This window comes from Salmo salar, unplaced genomic scaffold (genome assembly GCF_965601325.2).
Source record: "Salmo salar unplaced genomic scaffold, fSalSal1 ptg000257l, whole genome shotgun sequence".
Lineage (NCBI taxonomy): Eukaryota > Metazoa > Chordata > Actinopteri > Salmoniformes > Salmonidae > Salmo > Salmo salar.
In genome coordinates, this window is record NW_027675339.1 from 3,319,222 (window position 1) to 3,344,944 (window position 25,723).

A 25,723-nucleotide genomic window follows, 5' to 3' on the forward strand; every position below is an offset into this window, starting at 1 on the left:
ACATACATCGAAAAAGGGGGACCAAAACGCAGCGTGTCGATGGGCCAGCTGATCAGGATAACTCTTATCATGTGTGAAATTAGTTTTGGTACAGTTTAGGAGTAGTGTCGATGGGCCAGCTGATCAGGATAACTCTTATCATGTGTGAAATTAGTTTTGGTATAGTTTAGGAGTAGTGTCGATGGGCCAGCTGATCAGGATAACTCTTATCATGTGTGAAATTAGTTTTGGTACAGTTTAGGAGTAGTGTCGATGGGCCAGCTGATCAGGATAACTCTTATCATGTGTGAAATTAGTTTTGGTACAGTTTAGGAGTAGTGTCGATGGGCCAGCTGATCAGGATAACTCTTATCATGTGTGAAATTAGTTTTGGTATAGTTTAGGAGTAGTGTCGATGGGCCAGCTGATCAGGATAACTCTTATCATGTGTGAAATTAGTTTTGGTATAGTTTAGGAGTAGTGTCGATGGGCCAGCTGATCAGGATAACTCTTATCATGTGTGAAATTAGTTTTTTTTTATAGTTTAGGAGTAGTGTCGATGGGCCAGCTGATCAGGATAACTCTTATCATGTGTGAAATTAGTTTTGGTACAGTTTAGGAGTAGTGTCGATGGGCCAGCTGATCAGGATAACTCTTATCATGTGTGAAATTAGTTTTGGTATAGTTTAGGAGTAGTGTCGATGGGCCAGCTGATCAGGATAACTCTTATCATGTGTGAAATTAGTTTTGGTATAGTTTAGGAGTAGTGTCGATGGGCCAGCTGATCAGGATAACTCTTATCATGTGTAAAATTAGTTTTGGTATAGTTTAGGAGTAGTGTCGATGGGCCAGCTGATCAGGATAACTCTTATCATGTGTGAAATTAGTTTTGGTACAGTTTAGGAGTAGTGTCGATGGACCAGCTGTGAAGGTTGACTGTTATCATTTGTTTCCCGCTCATCAACTTGGACAGAGTCCAGGACATGTTTTACATCACTCTAAAGGCCTACTGTAACTCATAGCATGTGTTCATTTCCTTACAATACATGTGATTAGTGTTCGAGTTACAGTCAATAAAACAGACCCACAACAGTTGATTTGTGGAAAGTAAAACATAAAAGAGAATATTATTAACCCACAAGGGGGTGTGGTCAAATGATTTGCTGCTGATAAATAGGCATAACACAAACTCATCATTACACTATTGTCTTTCTACATTACATCAACCCCTTCATCCTTCTTATCATTCAGTTAGGCCTCATTTGGGGACGACAGGTAGCCTAGTGGTTAGAGTGGAGGGGCGGCAGGTAGCCTAGTGGTTAGAGTGGAGGGACCGTCAGGTAGCCTAGTGGTTAGAGTGGAGGGACGGCAGGTAGTCTAGTGGTTAGAGTGTAGGGGCGGCAGGTAGCCTAGTGGTTAGAGTGGAGGGACGGCAGGTAGCCTAGTGGTTAGAGTGTAGAGGCGGCAGGTAGCCTAGTGGTTAGAGTGTAGAGGCGGCAGGTAGCCTAGTGGTTAGAGTGTAGAGGCGGCAGGTAGCCTAGTGGTTAGAGTGTAGAGGCGGCAGGTAGCCTAGTGGTTAGAGTGTAGAGGCGGCAGGTAGCCTAGTGGTTAGAGTGTAGGGGCAGCAGGTAGCCTAGTGGTTAGAGTGTAGGGGCAGCAGGTAGCCTAGTGGTTAGAGTGTAGAGGAGGCAGGTAGCCTAGTGGTTAGAGTGGAGGGGCGGCAGGTAGCCTAGTGGTTAGAGTGTAGGGGCAGCAGGTAGCCTAGTGGTTAGAGTGTAGAGGCGGCAGGTAGCCTAGTGGTTAGAGTGTAGAGGCGGCAGGTAGCCTAGTGGTTAGAGTGTAGAGGCGGCAGGTAGCCTAGTGGTTAGAGTGGAGGGGGGGCAGGGAGCCTAGTGGTTAGAGTGGAGGGGGGGCAGGGAGCCTAGTGGTTAGAGTGGAGGGGCGGCAGGTAGCCTAGTGGTTAGAGTGGAGGGGCGGCAGGTAGCCTAGTGGTTAGAGTGGAGGGGCGGCAGGTAGCCTAGTGGTTAGAGTGTAGGGGCAGCAGGTAGCCTAGTGGTTAGAGTGTAGAGGCGGCAGGTAGCCTAGTGGTTAGAGTGTAGAGGCGGCAGGTAGCCTAGTGGTTAGAGTGTAGAGGCGGCAGGCAGCCTAGTGGTTAAAGTGTTGAGCCAGTACTTGAAAGGTTGCTGGATCGAATCCCTGAGCTGAGAAGGTAAAAATCTGTCGTTCTGCCCCTGAACAAGGCAGTTAACCCACTGTTCCTAGGCCGTCTTTGAAAATAAGAATTTGTTCAAAAACTGATTTGCCTAGTTAAATAAAGGTAAAAACGTATATTATCATATAAGGTGCACAATTACGGCCCATTTATTCAGTGAGGAAAGGGAGACTCATTAGTGGCTGGCTGGGTACCAAGGTCCAACAGCACATTGTCTTGGTGGGCAGGTAGTAGGTGGGAAATAAACTGGTCAAAAGGATCTTTTCTCTTCTTGATTTCAAAATTCACACAAATGAGCAGTGTAAAATACAAACATTTAGGAGGAGCAGGACTGATTCTAGTGTTAAAAGTCAGGGAGCAGGTCTGATTCTAGTGTTAAAAGTCAGGGAGCAGGACTGATTCTAGTGTTAAAAGTCAGGGAGCAGGACTGATTCTAGTGTTAAAAGTCAGGGAGCAGGACTGATTCTAGTGTTAAAAGTCAGGGAGCAGGACTGATTCTAGTGTTAAAAGTCAGGGAGCAGGACTGATTCTAGTGTTAAAAGGCAAGTCCTGCACTTTTCAACCTCATATTCATCCTCTCCAGCACCAAAACAGTATCTATATTTCTGAAAACAGCACCTTTCACATTTTTATGATCTGTAGTTAAAAAAAAATGAGAAGAAAACTCTTTAAAAACGGTGATTTTCAAAACCTGCAATGAGTTTCTAGCCCAGTAGAGGACATTTTATTGCTCCCCACACCACTGACAATCTAATTGTGTTTGAAAAATCACTGCTTTTAAAATCATTCAACTTTTGATGATGTCATCAGGTAGAACTTTTTAACTTCATATTTTTTCTACAAAACTTAGAAATGCACCATTTTCACATCTGATTTTATTTTATTTTTACGGCTGCATTTGTACCTTTTTTAAAAGTATTTTGTTTAAATATAATTTGCCTCCACAACAACATGAATACCTGCATACTTTCACATACAAACCAGAGGAGGCTGGTGGAGGAGCAATATGAGGACAGGCTCAGTGTAAAGACTGGAATGGAATACATGGAATTAATTTATTTATTCCATTTCATTTCTGACATTAGTTTTTCTGGATGTTTTTGTTGTTATTCTGTCTCTCACTGTTCAAATAAACCTACCATTAACCTGTTAGGGCTAGGGGGCAGCATTTGCACGTCTGGATAAAAAAAATGTACCCGATTTAATCTGGTTACTAATCCTACCCAGTAACTAGAATATGCATATACTTATTATATATGGATAGAAAACACTCTAAAGTTTCTAAAACTGTTTGAATGGTGTCTGTGAGTATAACAGAACTCATTTGGCAGGCAAAACCCTGAGACATTTTCTGACAGGAAGTGGATACCTGATGTGTTGTATTGACTTTAAACCTATCCCATTGAAAAACACAGGGGCTGAGGAATATTTTGGCACTTCCTATTGCTTCCACTAGATGTCACCAGCCTTTACAAAGTGTTTTGAGTCTTCTGGAGGGAGATCTGACCGAACAAGAGCCATGGAACGATGATGTCCCATTAGACACCTGGCGCGCGAGTTCATGTTGGGTACCCTCGTTCCAATACGTTATAAAAGAGTATGCATTCGTCCACCTTGAATATTATTCATGTTCTGGTTAAAAAAGGCCCTAATGATTTATGCTATACAACGTTTGACATGTTTGAACGAACGGAAATATATTTTTTCCCCTCGTTCATGACGAGAAGTCCGGCTGGCTTAGATCATGTGCTAACAAGACGGAGATTTTTGGACATAAATGATGAGCTTTTTTGAACAAAACTACATTCGTTATGGACCTGTGATACCTGGAAGTGACATCTGATGAAGAGAATCAAAGGTAATGGATTATTTACATAGTATTTTCGATTTTAGATCTCCCCAACATCACGTCTAGTCTGTATCGCAACGCGTATTTTTCTGGGCGCAGTGCTCAGATTATTGCAAAGTGTGATTTCCCAGTAAGGTTATTTTTAAATCTGGCAAGTTGATTGCGTTCAAGAGATGTAAATCTATAATTCTTTAAATGACAATATAATATTTTACCAATGTTTTCTAATTTTAATTATTTAATTTGTGACGCTGACTTGACTGCCGGTTATTGGAGGGAAACGATTTCCTCAACATCAATGCCATAGTAAAACGCTGTTTTTGGATATAAATATGAACTTGATAGAACTAAAAATGCATGCATTGTCTAACATAATGTCCTAGGAGTGTCATCTGATGGAGATTGTAAAAGGTTAGTGCATCATTTTAGCTGGTTTTATGGTTTTGGTGACCCTGTCTTTGACTTGACAAAACATTACACACAACTCTTGTAAATGTACTGTCCTAACATACTCTAAATTTATGCTTTCGCCGTAAAACCTTTTTGAAATCGTAAAACTTGGTTAGATTAAGGAGATGTTTATCTTTCAAATGGTGTAAAATAGTTGTATTTTTTTTAAATTTGAATTTTGACATTTATTTGGATTCAAATTTGCCGCTCTTGAAATGCACCTGCTGTTGATGGAGTGCACCACGGGTGGCACGCTAGCGTCCCACCTAGCCCATAGAGGTTAAAATTATAGACTGATCCTTTCTTTGTCAGTGGGCAAACGTACAAAATCAGCATGGGATCAAATACTTTTTTCCCCCACTGTATATGGGGCTTTGGTGACAAAACGGATGGCACTGTGATAGACTGCATCCAATTTATTGAGTAGGGTATTGGAGGCTATTTTGTAAATGACATCGCCGAAGTCGAGGATCGGTAGGATGGTCATTTTTATAAGGGTATGTTTGGCAGCATGAGTGAAGGATGCTATGTTGTGAAATAGGAAGCCAATTCTAGATTTAACTTTGGAGTGGAGATGCTTATAGTGAGTCTGGAAGGAGAGTTTACAGTCTAACCAGACACCTAGGTATTTGTAGTTGTCCACATATTCTAAGTCAGAACCGTCCAGAGTAGTGATGCTGGACAGGCGGGCAGGTGCAGGCAGCGATCGGTTGAAGACCATGCATTTAGTTTTACTTGTATTTAAGAGCAGTTGGAGGCCACGGAAGGAGAGTTGTATGGCATTGAAGCTCGTCTGGTTAGTTAGTTAACACAGTGTCCAAAGAAGGGCCAGAAGTATACAGAATAACACCAATAACAGAGGAGGTCTGATCTTTGTGCCTCTGTAACTTTCTCATTTATCATTATTCACGATTCATTCATGATTATTCATAATCATGGTAGCATCCACATGAATGTAGAAGTGTTCAGAAACATCTTCTATTCTTACTGACAATACAAGTGAAGTGACTCCAAAATGACAGGACATTATTCACCAATCAGTTTCTATTAGGAAAAACATCATCCAAAACACAACCAAAACAAACTGAAAAATGCATTCAACAAGTTAGTAGAATCACAAGCTTGATGTAATCACTGCAGGCATGGAACATGGGACTAAATACTAAACTTATGACAACTTTAATACAATATAAGTAAATTTGTCCAAATAATTAAGACTTCTTCAAATGGGAGAACTACGTACAGAAAGTGCTTTAATTTCTAAACGGTAAAACAGATATGTATGAAAATACCGTCAAATAAAAGGTGACATTCTGTAAGGTCACCTAATATGAAACATCTCAAATCCAAAATGCTGGAGGATAGCACCAAATGTAAAACTGTAAGCTTCACTGTCCAAACACATATGGTGTGGACTATGTGTCCCTGGTAAACACATGTGGATCTGGTGAACAGTTATCACTTGTTGACCAACTACAGGAATACTGACCTCAGAGTCTCCAGTTTACAGTGGGGATTCCCCAGTCCAGCAGAGACCAGCTTCACTCCTGAATCCTTCAGGTCATTGTTACTCAGGTCCAGCTCTCTCAGGTGTGAGGGGTTTGACCTCAGAGCTGAGACCAGAGAAGCACAGCCTTCCTCTGTGACTAGACAGCCTGACAGCCTGCAAAGAGTCAAATCAAATTAAAATCACACTGCTATGCTTTGGTGGTGAAAATAGTGGCAGTATAATTTTTCAACATTTTTCAGATATCAGTGTCCTGAAACCTGCCATATCTATTCGTAAATTAATGTATCATCATTAAAAATGACAAATGATCAAAGTATTGCCTGCAGATAGAAACATGTATAGTACAAATATTTGAGTAGACTGACCAGACCAGTTTAAAAGCAGTATCAGTCAAAAGACAGACAGTGAGGTATCAGATTTAGATTGTATTGAGTATACAGTCCACACCATATCTATTTTGACAGTGAAGCTAACATTTTAAATGTGGCTCTATACTCCAACATTTTGGATTTCAGATCAAATGTTTCATATGAGGTGACAGTATATAATGTCACCTTTTATTTGAGGGTATTTTAATACATACAGTTGAAGTCAGAAGTTTACATATACCTTAGCCAAATGCATTTAAACTCAATTTTTACAATTCCTGACATTTAATCCTAATAAAAATTCCCTGGCTTAGGTCAGTTAGGATCACCACTTTATTTTAAGAATGTGAAATGTCAGAATAATAGTAGAGAGAATGATTAATTTCAGCTTTTATTTCTTTCATCACATTCCCAGTGGGTCAGAAGTTTACATACACTCAATTAGTATTTGGTAGCATTGCCTTTAAATGGTTTAACTTGGGTTAAACGTTTCGGGTAGCCTTCTACAAGCTTCCCACAATAAGTTGGGTGAATTTTGGCCCATTCCTCCTGACAGAGCTGGTGTAACTGAGTCAGGTTTGTAGGCCTCTTGCTCGCACACGCTTTTTCAGTTCTGCCCACAAATTTTCTATAGGATTGAGGTCAAGGTTTTGTGATGGCCACTCCAATACCTTGACTTTGTTGTCCAAACCTGTTAGGGCTAGGGGGCAGTATTTGCACGGCTGGATAAATTGTTTTTACCCGATTTAATCTGCTTACTAATCCTACCCAGTAACTAGAATATGCATATACTTATTATATATGGATAGAAAACACTCTAAAGTTTCTAAAACTGTTTGAATGGTGTCTGTGAGTATAACAGAACTCATTTGGCAGGCAAAACCCTGAGACATTTTCTGACAGGAAGTGGATACCTGATGTGTTGTATTACCTTTAAACCTATGCCATTGAAAAACACAGGGGCTGAGGAATATTTTGGCACTTCCTATTGCTTCCACTAGATGTCACCAGCCTTTACAAAGTGTTTTGAGTCTTCTGGAGGGAGATCTGACCGAACAAGAGCCATGGAACGATGATGGCCCATTAGACACCTGGCGCGCGAGTTCATGTTGGGTACCCTCGTTCCAATACGTTATAAAAGAGTATGCATTCGTCCACCTTGAATATTATTCATGTTCTGGTTAAAAAAGGCCCTAATGATTTATGCTATACAACGTTTGACATGTTTGAACGAACGTAAATATATTTTTTCCCCTCGTTCATGAAGTGAAGTCCGGCGGGCTTAGATCATGTGCTAACAAGACGGAGATTTTTGGACATAAATGATGAGCTTTTTTGAACAAAACTACATTCGTTATGGACCTGTGATACCTGGAAGTGACATCTGATGAAGAGAATCAAAGGTAATGGATTATTTACATAGTATTTTCGATTTTAGATCTCCCCAACATGACGACTAGTCTGTATCGCAACGCGTATTTTTCTGGGCGCAGTGCTCAGATTATTGCAAAGTGTGATTTCCCAGTAAGGTTATTTTTAAATCTGGCAAGTTGATTGCGTTCAAGAGATGTAAATCTATAATTCTTTAAATGACAATATAATATTTTACCAATGTTTTCTAATTTTAATTATTTAATTTGTGATGCTGACTTGACTGCCGGTTATTGGAGGGAAACGATTTCCTCAACATCAATGCCATAGTAAAACGCTGTTTTTGGATATAAATATGAACTTGATAGAACTAAAAATGCATGCATTGTCTAACATAATGTCCTAGGAGTGTCATCTGATGGAGATTGTAAAAGGTTAGTGCATCATTTTAGCTGGTTTTATGGTTTTGGTGACCCTGTCTTTGAATTGACAAAACATTACACACAAATCTCTTAAATGTATTGTCCTAACATACTCTAAATTTATGATTTCGCCGTGAAACCTTTTTGAAATCGTAAAACGTGGTTAGATTAAGGAGATGTTTATCTTTCAAAGGGTGTAAAATAGTTGTATGTTTGAAAAATTTGAATTTTGACATTTATTTGGATTCAAATTTGCCGCTCTTGAAATGCACCTGCTGTTGATGGAGTGCACCACGGGTGGGACGCCTGCGTCCCACCTAGCCCATAGAGGTTAATCCATTTTGCCACAACTTTGGAAGTATGCTTGGGGTCATTGTCCATTTGGAAGACCCATTTGTGACCAAGCTTTAACTTCCTGACTGATGTCTCGAGATGTTGCTTCAATATATCCACAATTTTCCTGCCTCATGATGCCATCTATTTTGTGAAGTGCGCCAGTCCCTCCTGCAGCAAATCACCCCCACAACATGATGCTGCCACCGCCGTGCTTCACAGTTGGGATGGTATGATGGCTGTGTGGTCCCATGGTGTTTAGACTTGCGTGCTATTGATTGAACGTGTTACCTTCAGGCGTTTGGAAATTGCTCCCAAGGATGAAGCAGACTTGTGGAGGTCTACAATTTTTTTTTCTGAGATTTTGGCTGATTCCTTTTCATTTTCCCATGATGTCAAGCAAAGAGGCACTGAGTTTGAAGGTAGGCCTTGAAATACATCCAAATTATGTCAAATAGTCTATCAGATGCTTCTAAAGCCATGACATAATTTTCTGGAATTTTCCAAGCTGTTTAAAGGCACAGTCAACTTAGTGTATGTAAACTTCTGACCCACTGGAATTGTGATACAGTGAATTATAAGTGAAATAATCTGTCTGTAATCAATTGTTTCAAAAATTACTTGTGTCATGCACAAAGTAGATGTCCTAACCGACTTGCCAAAACTATATAGTTTGTTAACAAGAAATTTGTGGAGAGGTTCAAAAACACGTTTTAATGACTCCAACCTAAGTGTATGTACACTTCCGACTTCAACTGTATGTGTTTCACGATTAAAAATTAAATTCTGATGATGCCATGATTAAGAAAAATCATGAATGAATCATGAATCTGAATGAGTGAGAAAGTTAAGAGGCTAAAACAAAACATGCTAACCTCTCACCATTACCAATAACAGAGGATACAACAAAACATGCTAACCTCTCACCATTACCAATAACAGAGGCTACAACAAAACATGCTAACCTCTCACCATTACCAATAACAGAGGCTACAACAAAACATGCTAACCTCTCACCACTACCAATAACAGAGGCTACAACAAAACATGCTAACCTCTCACCATTACCAATAGCAGAGGCTACAACAAAACATGCTAACCTCTCACCATTACCAATAGCAGAGGCTACAACAAAACATGCTAACCTCTCACCATTACCAATAGCAGAGGCTACAACAAAACATGCTAACCTCTCACCATTACCAATAACAGAGGCTACAACAAAACATGCTAACCTCTCACCACTACCAATAACAGAGGCTACAACAAAACATGCTAACCTCTCACCATTACCAATAACAGAGGCTACAACAAAACATGCTAACCTCTCACCATTACCAATAACAGAGGCTACAACAAAACATGCTAACCTCTCACCATTACCAATAACAGAGGCTACAACAAAACATGCTAACCTCTCACCATTACCAATAACAGAGGCTACAACAAAACAGCTAACGTCTCACCATTACCAATTACAGAGGCTACAACAAAACATGCTAACCTCTCACCACTACCAATAACAGAGGCTACAACAAAACATGCTAACCTCTCACCATTACCAATAACAGAGGCTACAACAAAACATGCTAACCTCTCACCATTACCAATAACAGAGGCTACAAGAAAACATGCTAACCTCTCACCATTACCAATAACAGAGGGGGTCTGATCATTGTGCCTCTGTAACTTTCTCATTCATCATCATTCTCGATTCATTCTTATTCTTACTGACAATACAAGTGAAGTGACTCCAAAATGACAGGATATTATTCACCAATCAGTTTCTATTAGGAAAAACAAAATCCAAAATACAATCAAAACAAACTGCAAATGAATTCAACAAGTTTGTAGAATCACAAGCTTGATGTAATCACTTCAGGCATGGAATATGGGACCAAATACTAAACTTATGGCTACTTTAATACAATATAAGTGAATTTGTCCAAATAATTAAGACTTCTTCAAATGAACTACAGTGCTTTGCAAAAGTATTCATCCCCCTTGGCGTTTTTCCCATTTTGTTACAACCTGTAATTTAAATTGATTTTATTTGGATTTCATGTAATGGACAAACACAAAATAGTCCAAATTGGTCAAGAGAAATAAAAAAAATGACTTGTTTAAAAAATAAAGTTAAAAACAGAAAAGTGGTGTGTGCATATGTATTCACCCCCTTTGCTATGAAGCCCATAAATAATATCTGGTGCAACCAATTACCTTCAGAAGTCACATCATTAGTTAAATAAACTCCACATGTGTGCAATCTAAGTGTCACATGATCTGTCATATGATCTCAGTATATATACACCTGTTCTGAAAGGCCCCAGAGTCTACAACACCACTAAGCAAGGGGCACCATCAAGCAAGCGGTACCATGAAGACCAAGGAGCTCTCCAAACAGGTCAGGGACAGAGTTGTGGAGAAGTACAGATCAGGGTTGGGCTATAAAAAAATATATGAAACTCTTAACATCCCACGGAGCACCATTAAATCCGTTATTAAAAAATGGATAGAATATGGCACCAAAACAAACCTGCCAAGAGAGGGCCGCCCACCAAAACTCACAGACCAGGCAAGGAGGGCATTAATCAGAGGCAACAAAGAGGCCAAAGATAACCCTGAAGGAGCTGCAAAGCTCCACAGCGGAGATTGGAGTATCTGTCCATAGGACCACTTTAAGCCGTACACTCCACAGATCTGGGCTTTACGGAAGAGTGGCCAGAAAAAAAGCCATTGCTTGAAGAAAATAAATAAGCAAACACATTTGGTGTTCACCAAAAGGCATGTGGCAGACTCCCCAAACATATGGAAGAAGGTACTCTGGTTAGATGAGACTAAAATTGAGCTTTTTGGCCATCAAGGAAAACGCTATGTCTGGTGCAAACCCAACACCTCGCATCACCCCGAGAACCGCATCCCCACAGTGAAGCATGGTGGTGGCAGCATCATGCTGTGGGTTTGTTTTTCATCGGCAGGGACTGGGAAACTGGTCAGAATTGAAGGAATGATGGATGGTGCTAGATACAGGGAAATCCTTGAGGGAAAGCTGTTTCAGTCTTCCAGAGATGTAAGACTGCTAAAGCAACACTCGAGTGGTTTAAGGGGACAAATGTAACTGTTTTGTAATGGCCTAGTCAAAGCCCAGACCTCAATCCAATTGAGAATCTGTGGTATGACTTACAGATTGCTGTACACCAGCGGAACCCATCCAACTTGAAGGAGCTGGAGCAGTTTTGCCTTGAAAAATGGGCGAAAATCCCAGTGGCTAGATGTGCCAAGCTTATGGAGACATTCCCCAAGAGAGTAGCAGCTGTAATAGCTGCAAAAGGTGACTCTACAAAGTTTTGTCTTTGGGGGAGTGAATAGTTAAGCACGGTCAAGTTCTCTTTTTTTTCTTATTTCTTGTTTGTTTCACAATTAAAATATTTTGCATCTTCAAAGTGGTAGGCATGTTTTGTAAATCAAATGATACAAACCCCCAAAAATCTATTTTAATTCCAGGTTGTAAGGCAAACAAAAAGGAAAAATGCCATGGGGGTGAATACTTTTGCAAGCCACTGTACATACATAAAATGGGACAACTAGATACATAAAATGCTTTCATTTGTAAACGGTAAAACAGATACGAATAGTCTCAAATAAAAGGTGACATTCTGTACTGTCAACTAATATGAAACATTTGATCTCAAATCCAAAATGCTGGAGCACAGCACCAAATGTAAAACTGTAAGCTTCACTGTCCAAACACATATGGTGTGGACTATGTGTGTCTGGTAAACACATGTGGATCTGGTGAACAGTTACCACTTGTTGACCAACTACAGGAATACTGACCTTAGAGTCTCCAGTTTACAGTGGTGATTCCCCAGTCCAGCAGAGAGCAGCGTCACTCCTGAATCCTTCAGGCCATTGTTACTCAGATCCAGCTCTCTCAGGTGTGAGGGGTTTGACTCCAGAGCTGAGACCAGAGAAGCACAGCCTTCCTCTGTGACTCCACAGCCTGACAGCCTGACAAAGAGATCATCATGACTTCACAAACACACTGTTAATTTAACACCAGTAGTGTAGAAGGACAACGGTAGATGCATGTGGTTCATATTCCCAAACAACATATAGATTCATCTTCCATCAATGCATTTAATCAATATGTTTTTCAATATACATATTATAATACATATTTTTCTCTAAACATAATATTTCTTCCTGATGAATACTTCTTATATATATTATATTATTTACTCACAGAGCAGCTCTGGAGGCTTTGACCACTGGCAGCAGCCTCAGAAGAGTTTCCTCTGATCTGGAGAATTTCTTCAGGTCAAACACATCCAGCTCCTTTTCTGAAGTCAGCAACACAAAGACCAGAGCTGACCACTGTGCAGGTGACAGGTTGGCTTCTGAGAGACTTCCTGATCTCAGGTAGCTTTGGATCTCCTCCACTAGAGAATGGTCATTCAGTTCATTCAGACAGTGGAACAGATTGATGCTCCTCTCTGGAGAAAGATTCTCCCTGATCTTCTCCTTGATGTAGTTCACTGTGTCTTCATGGCTCTGTGAGCTGCTTCTTGTCTTTGTCAGTAGACCTCGTAAGTGCTTCTGATTGGACTCCAGTGAGAGTCCCAGAAGGAAGCGGAGGAAAAGGTCCAGGTTTCCTGTCTCACTTTGTAAGGCTTTATCCACAGCACTCTTGTAGACAGTAACTTCAGACTTGTCTCTGTACAGCAGAGAAAAGATGCTGGACTTTGTTTGCTGTTTGTCCATGAGATTCTCATTTTTGTTGATGAATGAGAGGAACACATACACAGCAGCCAGAAACTCCTGAATGCTCAGATGAACGAAGCAGTACACCTTGTCTTGGTACAGAACACATTCCTCTTTAAAGATCTGTGTGCACAATCCTGAGTACACAGAGGCTTCATTGACATCAATGCCAGCCTCTTTCAGGTCTTTTTCATAGAAAATCAGATTGCCCTTCACTAGCTGTTGAAAAGCCAGTTTTCCCAGTGACAGAATGCTCTCTTTATTCCAGTGTGGACCTGTCTCTTCTTTCCCAAGATACTTTTCATTCTTCTGTTTGGTATGAAACACCACAAGGTGTGTGTACATCTCAGTCAGAGTCTTGGGCATCTCTGCTCTCTTATGTTTCAGCATGTGTTCGAGGACTGTTGCAGAAATCCAACAGAAGACTGGAATGTGGCACATGATGTGGAGGCTCCTTGATGTCTTTATGTGTGAGATGATTCTGCTGGCCAGCTCCTCATCACTGAATCTCTTTCTGAAGTACTCCTCCTTCTGTGGGTCATTGAACCCTCGTACCTCTGTCACCTGGTCAACACACCCTGAAGGGATCTTATTGGCTGCTGCAGGTCGGGTAGTTATCCAGATGAGAGCAGAGGGAAGCAGATTTCCCTTGATGAGATTTGTCAGCAGAACATCCACTGAGGTTGACTCTGTGACGTCCCAACAGATCTTGTTCTTCTGGAAGTCTAAGGGCAGTCGGCACTCATCCAGACCATCAAAGATGAACACAACTTTGTACTTGTCGTAGTTGGAGATTCTTGATTGTTTGGTTTCCATTGAGAAGTGATTGACAAGTTCAATCAAAGTGTGTTTGTCCCCTTTCATCAAATTCAGCTCCCGAAAAGGGAATGAAAACACAAATTGAACATCCTGATTGGCTTTTCCTTCAGCCCAGTCCAGAATGAACTTCTGCACAGAGACTGTTTTTCCAATGCCAGCGACTCCCTTTGTCAGCACAGTTCTGATAAGTTTGTCTTGTCCAGTTAAGGGTTTGAAGATGTCGTTACATTTGACTGCAGTCTCTGGTCTTGCTTGTTTCCTGGTTGTTGTCTCAATCTGTCTCAGCTCATGTTCATTATTGACCTCTCCTGTTCCACCCTCTGTGATGTAGAGCTCTGTGTAGATCTTATTGAGAAGTGTTGGGTTTCCTTGTTTAGCGATCCCCTCAAATACACATTGAAACTTCTTCTTTAGATTAGATTTGAGTTCACGTTGGCAAATCACAGCAAGCTCATCTGAATGAAGAAATAGCACAGAGGATATTAATATTACGTCTGTTTTAATGCCTACAGTATTGTAGGACTGTTATAACATTTTAAATTATAATCATTTATTCTCTTAACTGACTGTTTAAATGTTTTCATAATGCATTACAGACTGGTGTGACTGATAATGTAATTATTGGTATTATTGATGGTATTATTAATGTTGTCTCTCTGTCTCTGTCTCTCTCTCTAAATTAATCAACACAACACATCCCTTATGCTACTTGATGAGGTCACTAGGTGTTGTGTTAAGGCTGCTACAATATCATTGAGTTACTCAGCTACTTTAGCTGTACTTTAGCTACAGCTTTTAAATGTTATAAAACAGCATTCAACATGAGGCAGACAGATCTTACATTTCTCCAGTGTGTCAGCAAGCTCCTTCTGGTTCATTTTCCTCAGGACGTGCAGTGTGATCTTCCGAGCCCCCTCTCTGGCACTGCTCTCCTGCTTCTCATCTTCAGCATCCACCACTTCCTCATCCTGCTTCTGACTCTCAAAGCCTTCTGGGAGTTCTGGACTAAGAATCCTCTTGAACATCTTCAGCTCGTTCTTCACAAATGTCATAATTTTCTCTTCAAGCAACTGAAATAAATCAAGTAAATAAGTTAAGCAAGAGAAGAAATGCTTTCTCATTAACACATTAATGAATAATTGACAGATCAACTTTACTTGAGGTAAACAAAAACAAATGTTCATAACAGGACCACATACACTGAATATAGAGTCCAGGTCTGTTTGATGACTCTGGGAAGACTGACCACTGAGAATCTCTGACTCTGATCTCTCCTGTTGGTGTCTGTGGACAAAACATTTGATTACATGTCCTCATCCAGGGAGTACACAAACACACACACACACACACACACACACACACACACACACACACACACACACACACACACACACACACACACACACACACACACACAGGGAGGGAACGTTGTGTTTGTTTAATATTGTTTTAGGACTATATAAATGGATAAAAGGATTAGCCTATGGATTATGAAAACAACCAAAAGAAATGTGAAAATGGGAGAGGAGAAATGACTAGAGACAGTGTTGTTTAACTCACTGACCATGACCCATGAGTTCTTCTTACCTTTGTTCAGTAGAAAAGTCTCCCTCTCTAAACCCTATAGGATGACCGATAGACTGGTCACTCTTCATGGACACACAGCTGGGAACAGGGAAGGCTGGTCTCTGCTGCTTGATTGGGCTTCAACACAACAGAGACAAACATTACATATCTCATCTACTAAATGTATGGTGTTTTTGGTTTATGTCAGTTTCAATGTTTGTTATGCTATAAATGTATATTTAATGGTTCTAAGTGGTAAAATGAACTAGATAATGTTATATTTTGCCATTCTGAGTAATTACTACTTTAGTAAGGAATTACACATTATTCAGTAGTACTGTTGTTGCGAATTATTCCAATAGATGGAAGCATAAGACCACAATAGATAGTTCAGTAGATTAGTTTTCTCCCTGGATACACCCCCAGTCCCCCTCACAGGAAAAGTTCCCTCTGCTCTAGTACATTCATTGTCAAATTCATCAACCAGCATCGACCTGCTCTGCCTTCTCGCACAAGCAGACAACTCAGCCACCACCAAAAAGCTGGTGTCGTTACTCTGCCTTCTCGCGCAAATGAGGGGCATGTTGAGGTAAATTCGCTAACCGTTGCATGATGTAATTTATTGGCGGGCTGGGAGATGCACTCTCATCTTTTCTATTCCGAGGCTGTTTAGTCCCAATATGAGATATTAAGAAAATATTTTAAAATGCATCTATACTGTGGTTGAGGTTCTGACTAATGATATTCAGAACATCTGACTAGTGATTATTTGGCTGTATATTTTTTATAAATATTCAGCAATTAAAAGTTATTAATTCATATACAGTCATTGGTGAGGCAGCTGAGAAATAAAGTGTATTTTTCTCATTAATTCCTTAGATCAGTCTCAAACCTGTCCCACCTATCCCACGCCAATTCCTGGACTTTGACATAGAGGTTACCAGGTCACCCAGTTCAAACCACATTTGAAAAATAAAACACATGTGGCTTGTTGATCAAGTGTTCTGCCTTGTAATAATACATATAATACAATAACTAATATCAAAATAAAAACAGCACAACGCTTAGACAGGTTTTGATTAACAAAATATTAAAAATGCTTAAAAAATAGTATGTGTTTGTAGCTCTCTTGCTCTTCCCTGTGGCATTCTGTGGGAACTACATAACTCATTCACGACACCTGATAGGCTCATAATCTGAGGTAGCAACTGAGTCAGATCTACAAATCAACGAGCTAGACCTGTCCATTTGGTTCACTCAATTCGATGTCTACGAATGAAGATTTCAATGCATATCAAATGACCCAGCAGCCATTTAGATACAACAAATCGTCACAACAATTAAATCATTCTTAATGAAAACAATGTCTTCTGGCTGCTTAAATCAGCCACATCTTGAAAAAGAGGACAGGGACATGCGTTTTGTTTAAGTTGAATACTTTTTTCTGAAAACCAATATGGGCTCCCAAGTGGTGCAGCGGTCTAAGGCAATACATCTCAGTACAATAAGTGACCTGAGTTAAGCGTTCACGGTTAATGTCGACAGGTCTCATTGATAACAGTAGCATAGCTGATATTGTGACGCAGACCAATGAGCTGGGAATAGAACGTTCAGAAGGAGAGTTGGTGCCATGGTGCTCAATAGAACTAATAGGAGCTGGCAGGGTGAAAAATGGCTTGAAATAAGGCCTGTTTTTTCACGAGTACTTCATAACTAGGGACATAAGGTAATGTTATGAAACTGGGCTCCATGGTGGATGCAATGAACTAGTTTTTATTAGAAAAAAACATTGTTGAAAAAGTCATGAGTTCAGCCTACTGAGGCGCCCCGAAAATAATATTCAAAAGTTCGGTCCTTGGACACAGAGGGTTTAAACACTAAAGTTACTGTCCATCTAGTGAAGAGAGGAGAACCAGACAGAGGTAGCCAGCATCCGTCAACGAGAGGGAGAAGCCCTCCACGGGATTTAACAGGTGGAAGAAACATCCGGGTATCTCCATTGGTCCACAAGAAACGCAGGCAACCGGTGATGATGTAGTGATAAAGCAGTAAATAAACTTCAGTTAGTGCTTCCCCTCTCTCCACTGGGATTCTCTGCCTCTAACCCTATTACAGGGGCTGAGTCACTGGCTTACTGGTGTTCTTCCATGCCGTCCCTGGAAGGGGTGCGACACTTGATTGGGTTGAGTCACTGATGTGATCTTCCTGTCTGGGTTGGTGCCCCCCTTGTGTTGTGTCGTGGCGGAGATCTTTGTGGGCTATACTCGGCCTTGTCTTAGGATGGTAAGTTGGTGGTTGAAGATATCCCTATAGTGGTGTGGGGGCTGTGCTTTGGCAAAGTGTGTTGGGTTATATCCTGCCTGTTTGGGCCTGTCCTGGGGTATCGTCGGATGGGGCCACAGTATCTCCCGACCCCTCCTGTCTCAGCCTCCAGTATTTCTGCTGCAGTAGTTTAAGTGTTGGGGGTTAGGGTCAGTCTGTTATATCTGGAGTATTTATCCTGTCTTATACGGTGTCCTGTGTGAATTTAAGTATGCTCTCTCTAATTCTCTCTTTCTCTCTTTCTTTCTTTCTTTCTTTCTTTCTTTCTTTCTTTCTTTCTTTCTTTCTTTCTTTCTTTCTTTCTTTCTCTCTCTCTCTCTCTCTCTCAGAGGACCTGAGCCCTTGGACCATGCCTCAGGACTACCTGGCCTGATGACTCCTTGCTGTCCCAAGTCCACCTGGCCGTGCTGCTGCTCCAGTTTCAACTGTTCTGCCTGCGGCTATGGAACCCTGACCTGTTCACCGGACGTGCTACCTGTCCCAGACCTGCTGTTTTCGGTAGAGATACTCTGAATGATCGTCTATGAAAAGCCAACTGACATTTACTCCTGAGGTGCTGACCTGTTGCACCCTCGACAACCACTGTGATTATTATTATTTGACCATGCTGGTCATCTTTGAATATTTGAACATCTTGGTCATGTTTTGTTATAATCTCCACCTGGCACAGCCCTCATAGCCTGGTTCCTCTCTAGGTTTATTTCTAGGTTCTGGCCTTTCTATGGATTTTTTCCTAGCCACCTTGCTTCTACACCTGCATTGCCTGCTGTTTGGGGATTTAGGCTGGGTTTCTGTACAGCACTTTGAGATATCAGCTGATGTAAGAAGGGCTTTATAAATACATTTGATTTGATAGCTAGGATAACCAGGATGCTGCTGGTATAGTAGCTAGCTAGCTTACCTAGCTGTACCGACTAGCTTGGCTAGCTAGCAGGTTGTTCTGTACCTCATCTCGATGATGATCATGAATCCAGTGAACCACAAAATGAAACAAGGATAGAGAGTGAAAAGAACTGTTTACACTCATACTGTCCCTGACCATTCAGCAAAAAGCTAATTGAACAATAAACTTCGGTGTCTCAACACTGTAGTGAACTCCGTTGTTATTCCCCAAGATCACCTCAGCCCACTCTGCGCGTAACCGCTTTGCGCCACACCGTACGTGGACACGGACAGTTCTGTACGGGAAGTTCCAGAACAGTGGCACAAAACAACTAAACCCAGTCTTGACAGTGGGTTAAATTAGTAATATTCATTTTTTAATATTATGTTAAACAAACATTCAAAGTTTTTATAACAATATTTTGAAATCTGGGCCCATATCCACAAAGCTTCTCAGAGTAGAAAATTGGTCATAGAAGTGCTGACAATAAAGATAATTTACTCTTACGGAGTAAGAAGAGACATGTTTGTTGTTTGCTGTAACTAATGGGGACAAAGTTGTATTGTAATGTAATGTAATGTATTATAATGTATTGTAAAAAAGTCAGCCAGAGTTGGCGTGGGCCATCGTTCAAACAAAGAGATGCCTCCCTGACCACCAGTGTGTTTGGATATAATGAAGATCAGTTCAGTGAAGAAGAACCTCTAGAGTTCTGATCAAAGAACCCTATATAGTTCTATATATTCTATATATACTGTATACTCAGACACTTCCTAACCTCCTATAAAGGGTTCTATATATATTCTATATATACTGTATACTCCGACAGGCTAACCTCCTGTAAAGGATTCTATATATATTCTATATATACTGTATACTCAGACACTTCCTAACCTCCTATAAAGGGTTCTATATATATTCTATATATACTGTATACTCAGACACTTCCTAACCTCCTATAAAGGGTTCTATATATATTCTATATATACTGTATACTCAGACAGGCTAACCTCCAGTAAAGGATTCTATATATATTCTATATATACTGTATACTCAGACACTTCCTATCCTCCTATAAAGGGTTCTATATATATTCTATATATACTGTATACTCAGAAACTTCCTATCCTCCTATAAAGGGTTCTATATATATTCTATATATACTGTCTACTCAGACACTTCCTAACCTCCTATAAAGGGTTCTATATATATTCTATATATACTGTATACTCAGACACTTCCTAACCTCCTATTAAGGATTCTCTATATATTCTATATATACTGTATACTCAGACACTTCCTAACCTCCTATAAAGGGTTCTATATATATTCTATATATACTGTATACTCAGACACTTCCTAACCTCCTATACAGGGTTCTATATATATTATATATACTGTATACCCAGACACTTCCTATCCTCCTATAAAGGGTTCTATATATATTCTATATATACTGTATACTCAGACACTTCCTATCCTCCTATAAAGGGTTCTATATATATTCTATATATACTGTATACTCAGAAACTTCCTATCCTCCTATAAAGGGTTCTATATATATTCTATATATACTGTCTACTCAGACACTTCCTAACCTCCTATAAAGGGTTCTATATATATTCTATATATACTGTATACTCAGACACTTCATAACCTCCTATTAAGGATTCTCTATATATTCTATATATACTGTATACTCAGACACTTCCTAACCTCCTATAAAGGGTTCTATATATATTCTATATATACTGTATACTCAGACACTTCCTAACCTCCTATAAATGGTTCTATATATATTCTATATATACTGTATACTCAGACACTTCCTAACCTCCTATAAAGGGTTCTATATATATTCTATATATACTGTATACTCAGACACTTCCTAACCTCCTATAAAGGGTTCTATATATATTCTATATATACTGTATACTCAGACACTTCCTAACCTCCTATAAAGGTTTCTATATATATTCTATATATACTGTATACTCAGACACTTCCTAACCTCCTATAAAGGGTTCTATATATATTCTATATATACTGTATACTCAGACACTTCCTAACCTCCTATAAAGGGTTCTATATATATTCCATATATACTGTATACTCAGACACTTCCTAACCTCCTATAAAGGGTTCTATAAGGCTAATCTAAAGACGGTGCTGGCTAAAGCTAAAACTGGCGAGTGTAGAGAGTATAGAGATATTGTTATCCACGTCGGCACCAACGATGTTAGGATGAAACAGTCAGAGGTCACCAAGCGCAACATAGCTTCAGCGTGTAAATCAGCTAGAAAGATGTGTCGGCATCGATTAATTGTCTCTGGCCCCCTCCCAGTTAGGGGGAGTGATGAGCTCTACAGCAGAGTCTCACAACTCAATCGCTGGTTGAAAACTGTTTTCTGCCCCTCCCAAAAGATAGAATTTGTAGATAATTGGCCCTCTTTCTGGGACTCACCCACAAACAGGACCAAGCCTGGCCTGTTGAGGAGTGACGGACTCCATCCTAGCTGGAGGGGTGCTCTCATCTTATCTACGAACATAGACAGGGCTCTAACTCCTCTAGCTCCACAATGAAATAGGGTGCAGGCCAGGCAGCAGGCTGTTAGCCAGCCTGCCAGCTTAGTGGAGTCTGCCACTAGCACAGTCAGCGTAGTCAGCTTAGCTTTCCCCATTGAGACCGTGTCTGTGCCTCGATCTAGGTTGGGCAAAATTAAAAATGGCGGTGTTCGCTTTAGCAATCTCACTAGTATAAAGACCTCCTCCATTCCTGCCATTATTGAAAGAGATTGTGATACCTCACATCTCAAAATTGGGTTACCTAATGTTAGATCCCTCACTTCCAAGGCAGTTATAGTCAATGAACTAATCACTGATAATAATCTTGACGTGATTGGCCTGACTGAAACATGGCTTAAGCCTGATGAATTTACTGTGTTAAATGAGGCCTCACCCCCTGGTTACACTAGTGACCATACCCCCCGTGCATCCGGCAAAGGCGGAGGTGTTGCTAACATTTACGATAGCAAATTTCAATTTACAAAAAAAAAAAACTATGACGTTTTCGTCTTTTGAGCTTCTAGTCATGAAATCTATGCAGCCTACTCACTCACTTTTTATAGCTACTGTTTACAGGCCTCCTGGGCCATATGCAGTGTTCCTCACTGAGTTCCCTGAATTCCTATCGGATCTTGTAGTCATAGCAGATAATATTCTAATTTTTGGTGACTTTAACATTCACATGGAAAAGTCCACAGACCCACTCCAAAAGGCTTTCGGAGCCATCATCGACTCAGTGGGTTTTGTCCAACATGTCTCTGGACCTACTCACTGCCACAGTCATACTCTGGACCTAGTTTTGTCCCATGGAATAAATGTTGTGGATCTTAATGTTTTTCCTCAAAATCCTGGACTATCGGACCACCATTTTATTACGTTTGCAATTGCAACAAATAATCTGCTCAGACCCCAACCAAGGAGCATTAAAAGTCGTGCTATAAATTCTCAGACAACCCAAAGATTCCTTGATGCCCTTCCAGACTGCCTCTGCCTACCCAAGGACGTCAGAGGACAAAAATCAGTTAACCACCTAACCGAGGAACTCAATTTAACCTTGCGCAATACCCTAGATGCAGTTGCACCCCTAAAAATTAAAAACATCTGTCATAAGAAACTAGCTCCCTGGTATACAGAAAATACACGAGCTCTGAAGCAAGCTTCCAGAAAATTGGAACGGAAATGGCGCCACACCAAACTGGAAGTCTTCCGACTAGCTTGGAAAGACAGTACCGTGCAATATCGAAGAGCCCTCACTGCTGCTCGATCATCCTATTTTTCCAACTTAATTGAGGAAAATAAGAACAATCCGAAATTTCTTTTTGATACTGTCGCAAAGCTAACTAAAAAGCAGCCTTCGCAAATGGAGGAAGGCTTTTCACTTCAGCAGTAATACATTTATGAACTTCTTTGAGGAAAAGATCATGATCATTAGAAAGCAAATTACAGACTCCTCTTTAAATCTGGGTATTCCTCCAAAGCTCCATTGTCCTGAGTCTACACAACTCTGCCAGGACCTAGGATCAAGGGAGATACTAAAGTGTTTTAGTACTATATCTCTTGACACAATGATAAAAATAATCATGGCCTCCAAACCCTCAAGCTGCATACTGGACCCTATTCCAACTAAACTACTGAAAGAGCTGCTTCCTGTGCTTGGCCCTCCTATGTTGAACATAATAAACGGCTCTCTATCCACCGGATGTGTACCAAGCTCACTAAAAGTGGCAGTAATAAAGCCTCTCTTGAAAAAGCCGAATCTTGATCCAGAAATTATAAAAAACTATCGGCCTATATCGAATCTTCCATTCCTCTCAAAAATTTTAGAAAAAGCTGTTGCACAGCAACTCACTGCCTTCCTGAAGACAAACAATGTATACAAAACGCTTCAGTCTGGTTTTAGACCCCATCATAGCACTGAGACTGCACTTGTGAAGGTGGTAAATGACCTTTTAATGACGTCAGACCGAGGTTCTGCATCTGTCCTCGTGCTCCTAGATCTTAGTGCCGCTTTTGATACCATCGATCACCACATTCTTTTGGAGAGATTGGAAACCCAAATTGGTCTACATGGACAAGTTCTGGCCTGGTTTAGATCTTATCTGTCGGAAAGATATCAGTTTGTCTCTGTGAATGGTTTGTCCTCTGACAAATCAATTGTAAATTTCGGTGTTCCTCAAGGTTCCGTTTTAGGACCACTATTGTTTTCACTATATATTTTACCTCTTGGGGATGTCATTCGAAAACATAATGTTAAATTTCACTGCTATGCGGACGACACACAGCTGTACATTTCAATGAAACATGGTGAAGCCCCAAAATTGCCCTCGCTAGAAGCCTGTGTTTCAGACATAAAGAAGTGGATGGCTGCAAACTTTCTACTTTTAAACTCGGACAAAACAGAGATGCTTGTTTTTTTTTTCCTAGCCACCGTGCTTCTTTCACATGCTTTGCTTGCTGTTTGGGGTTTTAGGCTGGGTTTCTGTACAGCACTTTGAGATATCAGCTGATGTACGAAGGGCTATATAAATACATTTAATATATAAAAATAAATTTGATTTGATTTGAAATTTGATTCTATATATATTCTATTTATACTGTATACTCAGACACTTCCTAACCCCCTTTAAACGGTTCTATATATATTGTATATATACTGTATACTCAGACACTTCCTAACCTCCTATAAAGGGTTCTGTATAGAACTTTAGTGGTTCTGTATATTAAGGAAGATAGAACCCGTTTTGGTTTTAACAGGAGTGAAGAGTGTTGATATAATGGATATATTGTCAGAATTCCGTTTGTAACAACAATCAGAATTAGTAAAACAATAAAGTTATGCATGCCAACATATTAGGCAATAATTAAGAGTAGGCTAAATGATTGTGTCATACTAACATTCTATAGATGTGTGTGTGTGTGTGTGTGTGTGTGTGTGTGTGTGTGTGTGTGTGTGTGTGTGTGTGTGTGTGTGTGTGTGTGTGTGTGTGTGTGTGTGTGTGTGTGTGTGTGTGCTGTTGAGACAACCACATATCACAGTAAAATATAAAGGATACAAACATTTCATTCCAGCTATATAGTGTTTAACAAAACAATTTTTTTTTGGGATGTAACATTTTAGAAACAAACTCTTTAATAATTCTTAAACAAATTGTCATCTCACCTCTTAGCTTTGGTGTCATGTCCCCCAGAGAGACTCATTTTAGAGGCAGAGCCCTTCTCCTTTCTCTTCCCAAAGAGACTCATTTTAGAGGCAGGGCCCCCTTCCTTCCTCTCCCCAGAGAGACTCATTTTAGAGCACTGACCCCTAAACAGAGATCCAGCATGTTGGTTGTGGTTAACACAGTGACTAACTAATTATTGAAGGTCAATTGTTCTGATATATTCATTATCTCTTAGAAATAAAACATTTTCTAACAGACACATCCAAACAGTCAGGTGATTTAATGCATCACATGAACATGTAGTCGTGACTAATATGTAGTTTAACTAATAATAATAATAATAATAATAATAATAATATTATTAATAATAATAACAATAACAATAATAATAATAACAATAATAATAATATTAATAATAATAATAATAATAATAATAATGTCTCACTTTCTCTTTTAATAATTTCTCTCATTCTAGTGTGTTGCTTTGTTCAACAGGTATGATATTATTATGCTGTTACTGAATTCAGTTCATAATATCAATGTTAAGAAAAGTATGTTCAGTGGTTTCATACCAAATTACACAGGAAGCAGGAGATCATTGTAGTTTAGAAAACAACAAATGTTCTGATATTCTGAAAGATGATTTACAACTATGATACATTAACATTTTTATAAGTTGTAAAATAACCACGATATACAAATACGATATATGAACAATATGTTTTTGAATTTGACTTGCCTACGCCCAGTTAGTGCCATTTTGTATGATTGAACTGTCACGTAGCTGTCCCAGGTGAAATGGACTGTTAGATCTGAGTGTTTTACTGTCAGTCACTATACTAAAATAAAACCAAACATTTAATTTCTCTACACACTTTACAATAATCACTGGGAAGATTCTTACCTTGTAGCCTGAATTCACAACCAGAACATGTCAAGTCATTGAGATATTTTCCGTTGTTCTGAGAGAGCACCTTCCTGATAACAAGTGGCTCTGTATCTATGTTCTAGGTACAGTTGATCTTTGGATGCAATAATATCTGGTCAAAGTCTAGTGACACAACACCATAGTATATCATAAACATAACAGCAGTTGGCCAGAAAAGGCCATGACATACTATAAAACAGGGTTCATCAACAACACCATAG

The 25,723-nt window shown here is 39.9% G+C and overlaps 2 protein-coding genes across 2 annotated transcripts; both read right to left on the bottom strand.

Annotated features, from left to right (window-relative positions):
• Positions 1-5,726: 5,726 nt before the first annotated feature.
• LOC145867266 (NLR family CARD domain-containing protein 3-like) lies at positions 5,727-14,443 on the bottom strand. Its single transcript, XM_082971338.1, has 3 exons — positions 12,741-14,443; positions 12,332-12,505; positions 5,727-6,153 (listed from the first exon to the last, which is right to left on the bottom strand). The coding sequence occupies exons 1-3, from the start codon at positions 14,120-14,122 to the stop codon at positions 5,964-5,966; spliced, it is 1,746 nt and encodes a 581-aa protein (XP_082827464.1). The 5' UTR covers positions 14,123-14,443; the 3' UTR covers positions 5,727-5,963.
• A 401-nt stretch (positions 14,444-14,844) lies between these two features.
• LOC145867267 (uncharacterized) lies at positions 14,845-25,723 on the bottom strand. Its single transcript, XM_082971339.1, has 5 exons — positions 25,479-25,723; positions 24,574-24,717; positions 15,665-15,781; positions 15,277-15,361; positions 14,845-15,147 (listed from the first exon to the last, which is right to left on the bottom strand). Exons 2-5 carry the CDS (start codon positions 24,699-24,701, stop codon positions 14,860-14,862), a joined length of 618 nt encoding a protein of 205 aa, XP_082827465.1. The 5' UTR covers positions 24,702-24,717; positions 25,479-25,723; the 3' UTR covers positions 14,845-14,859.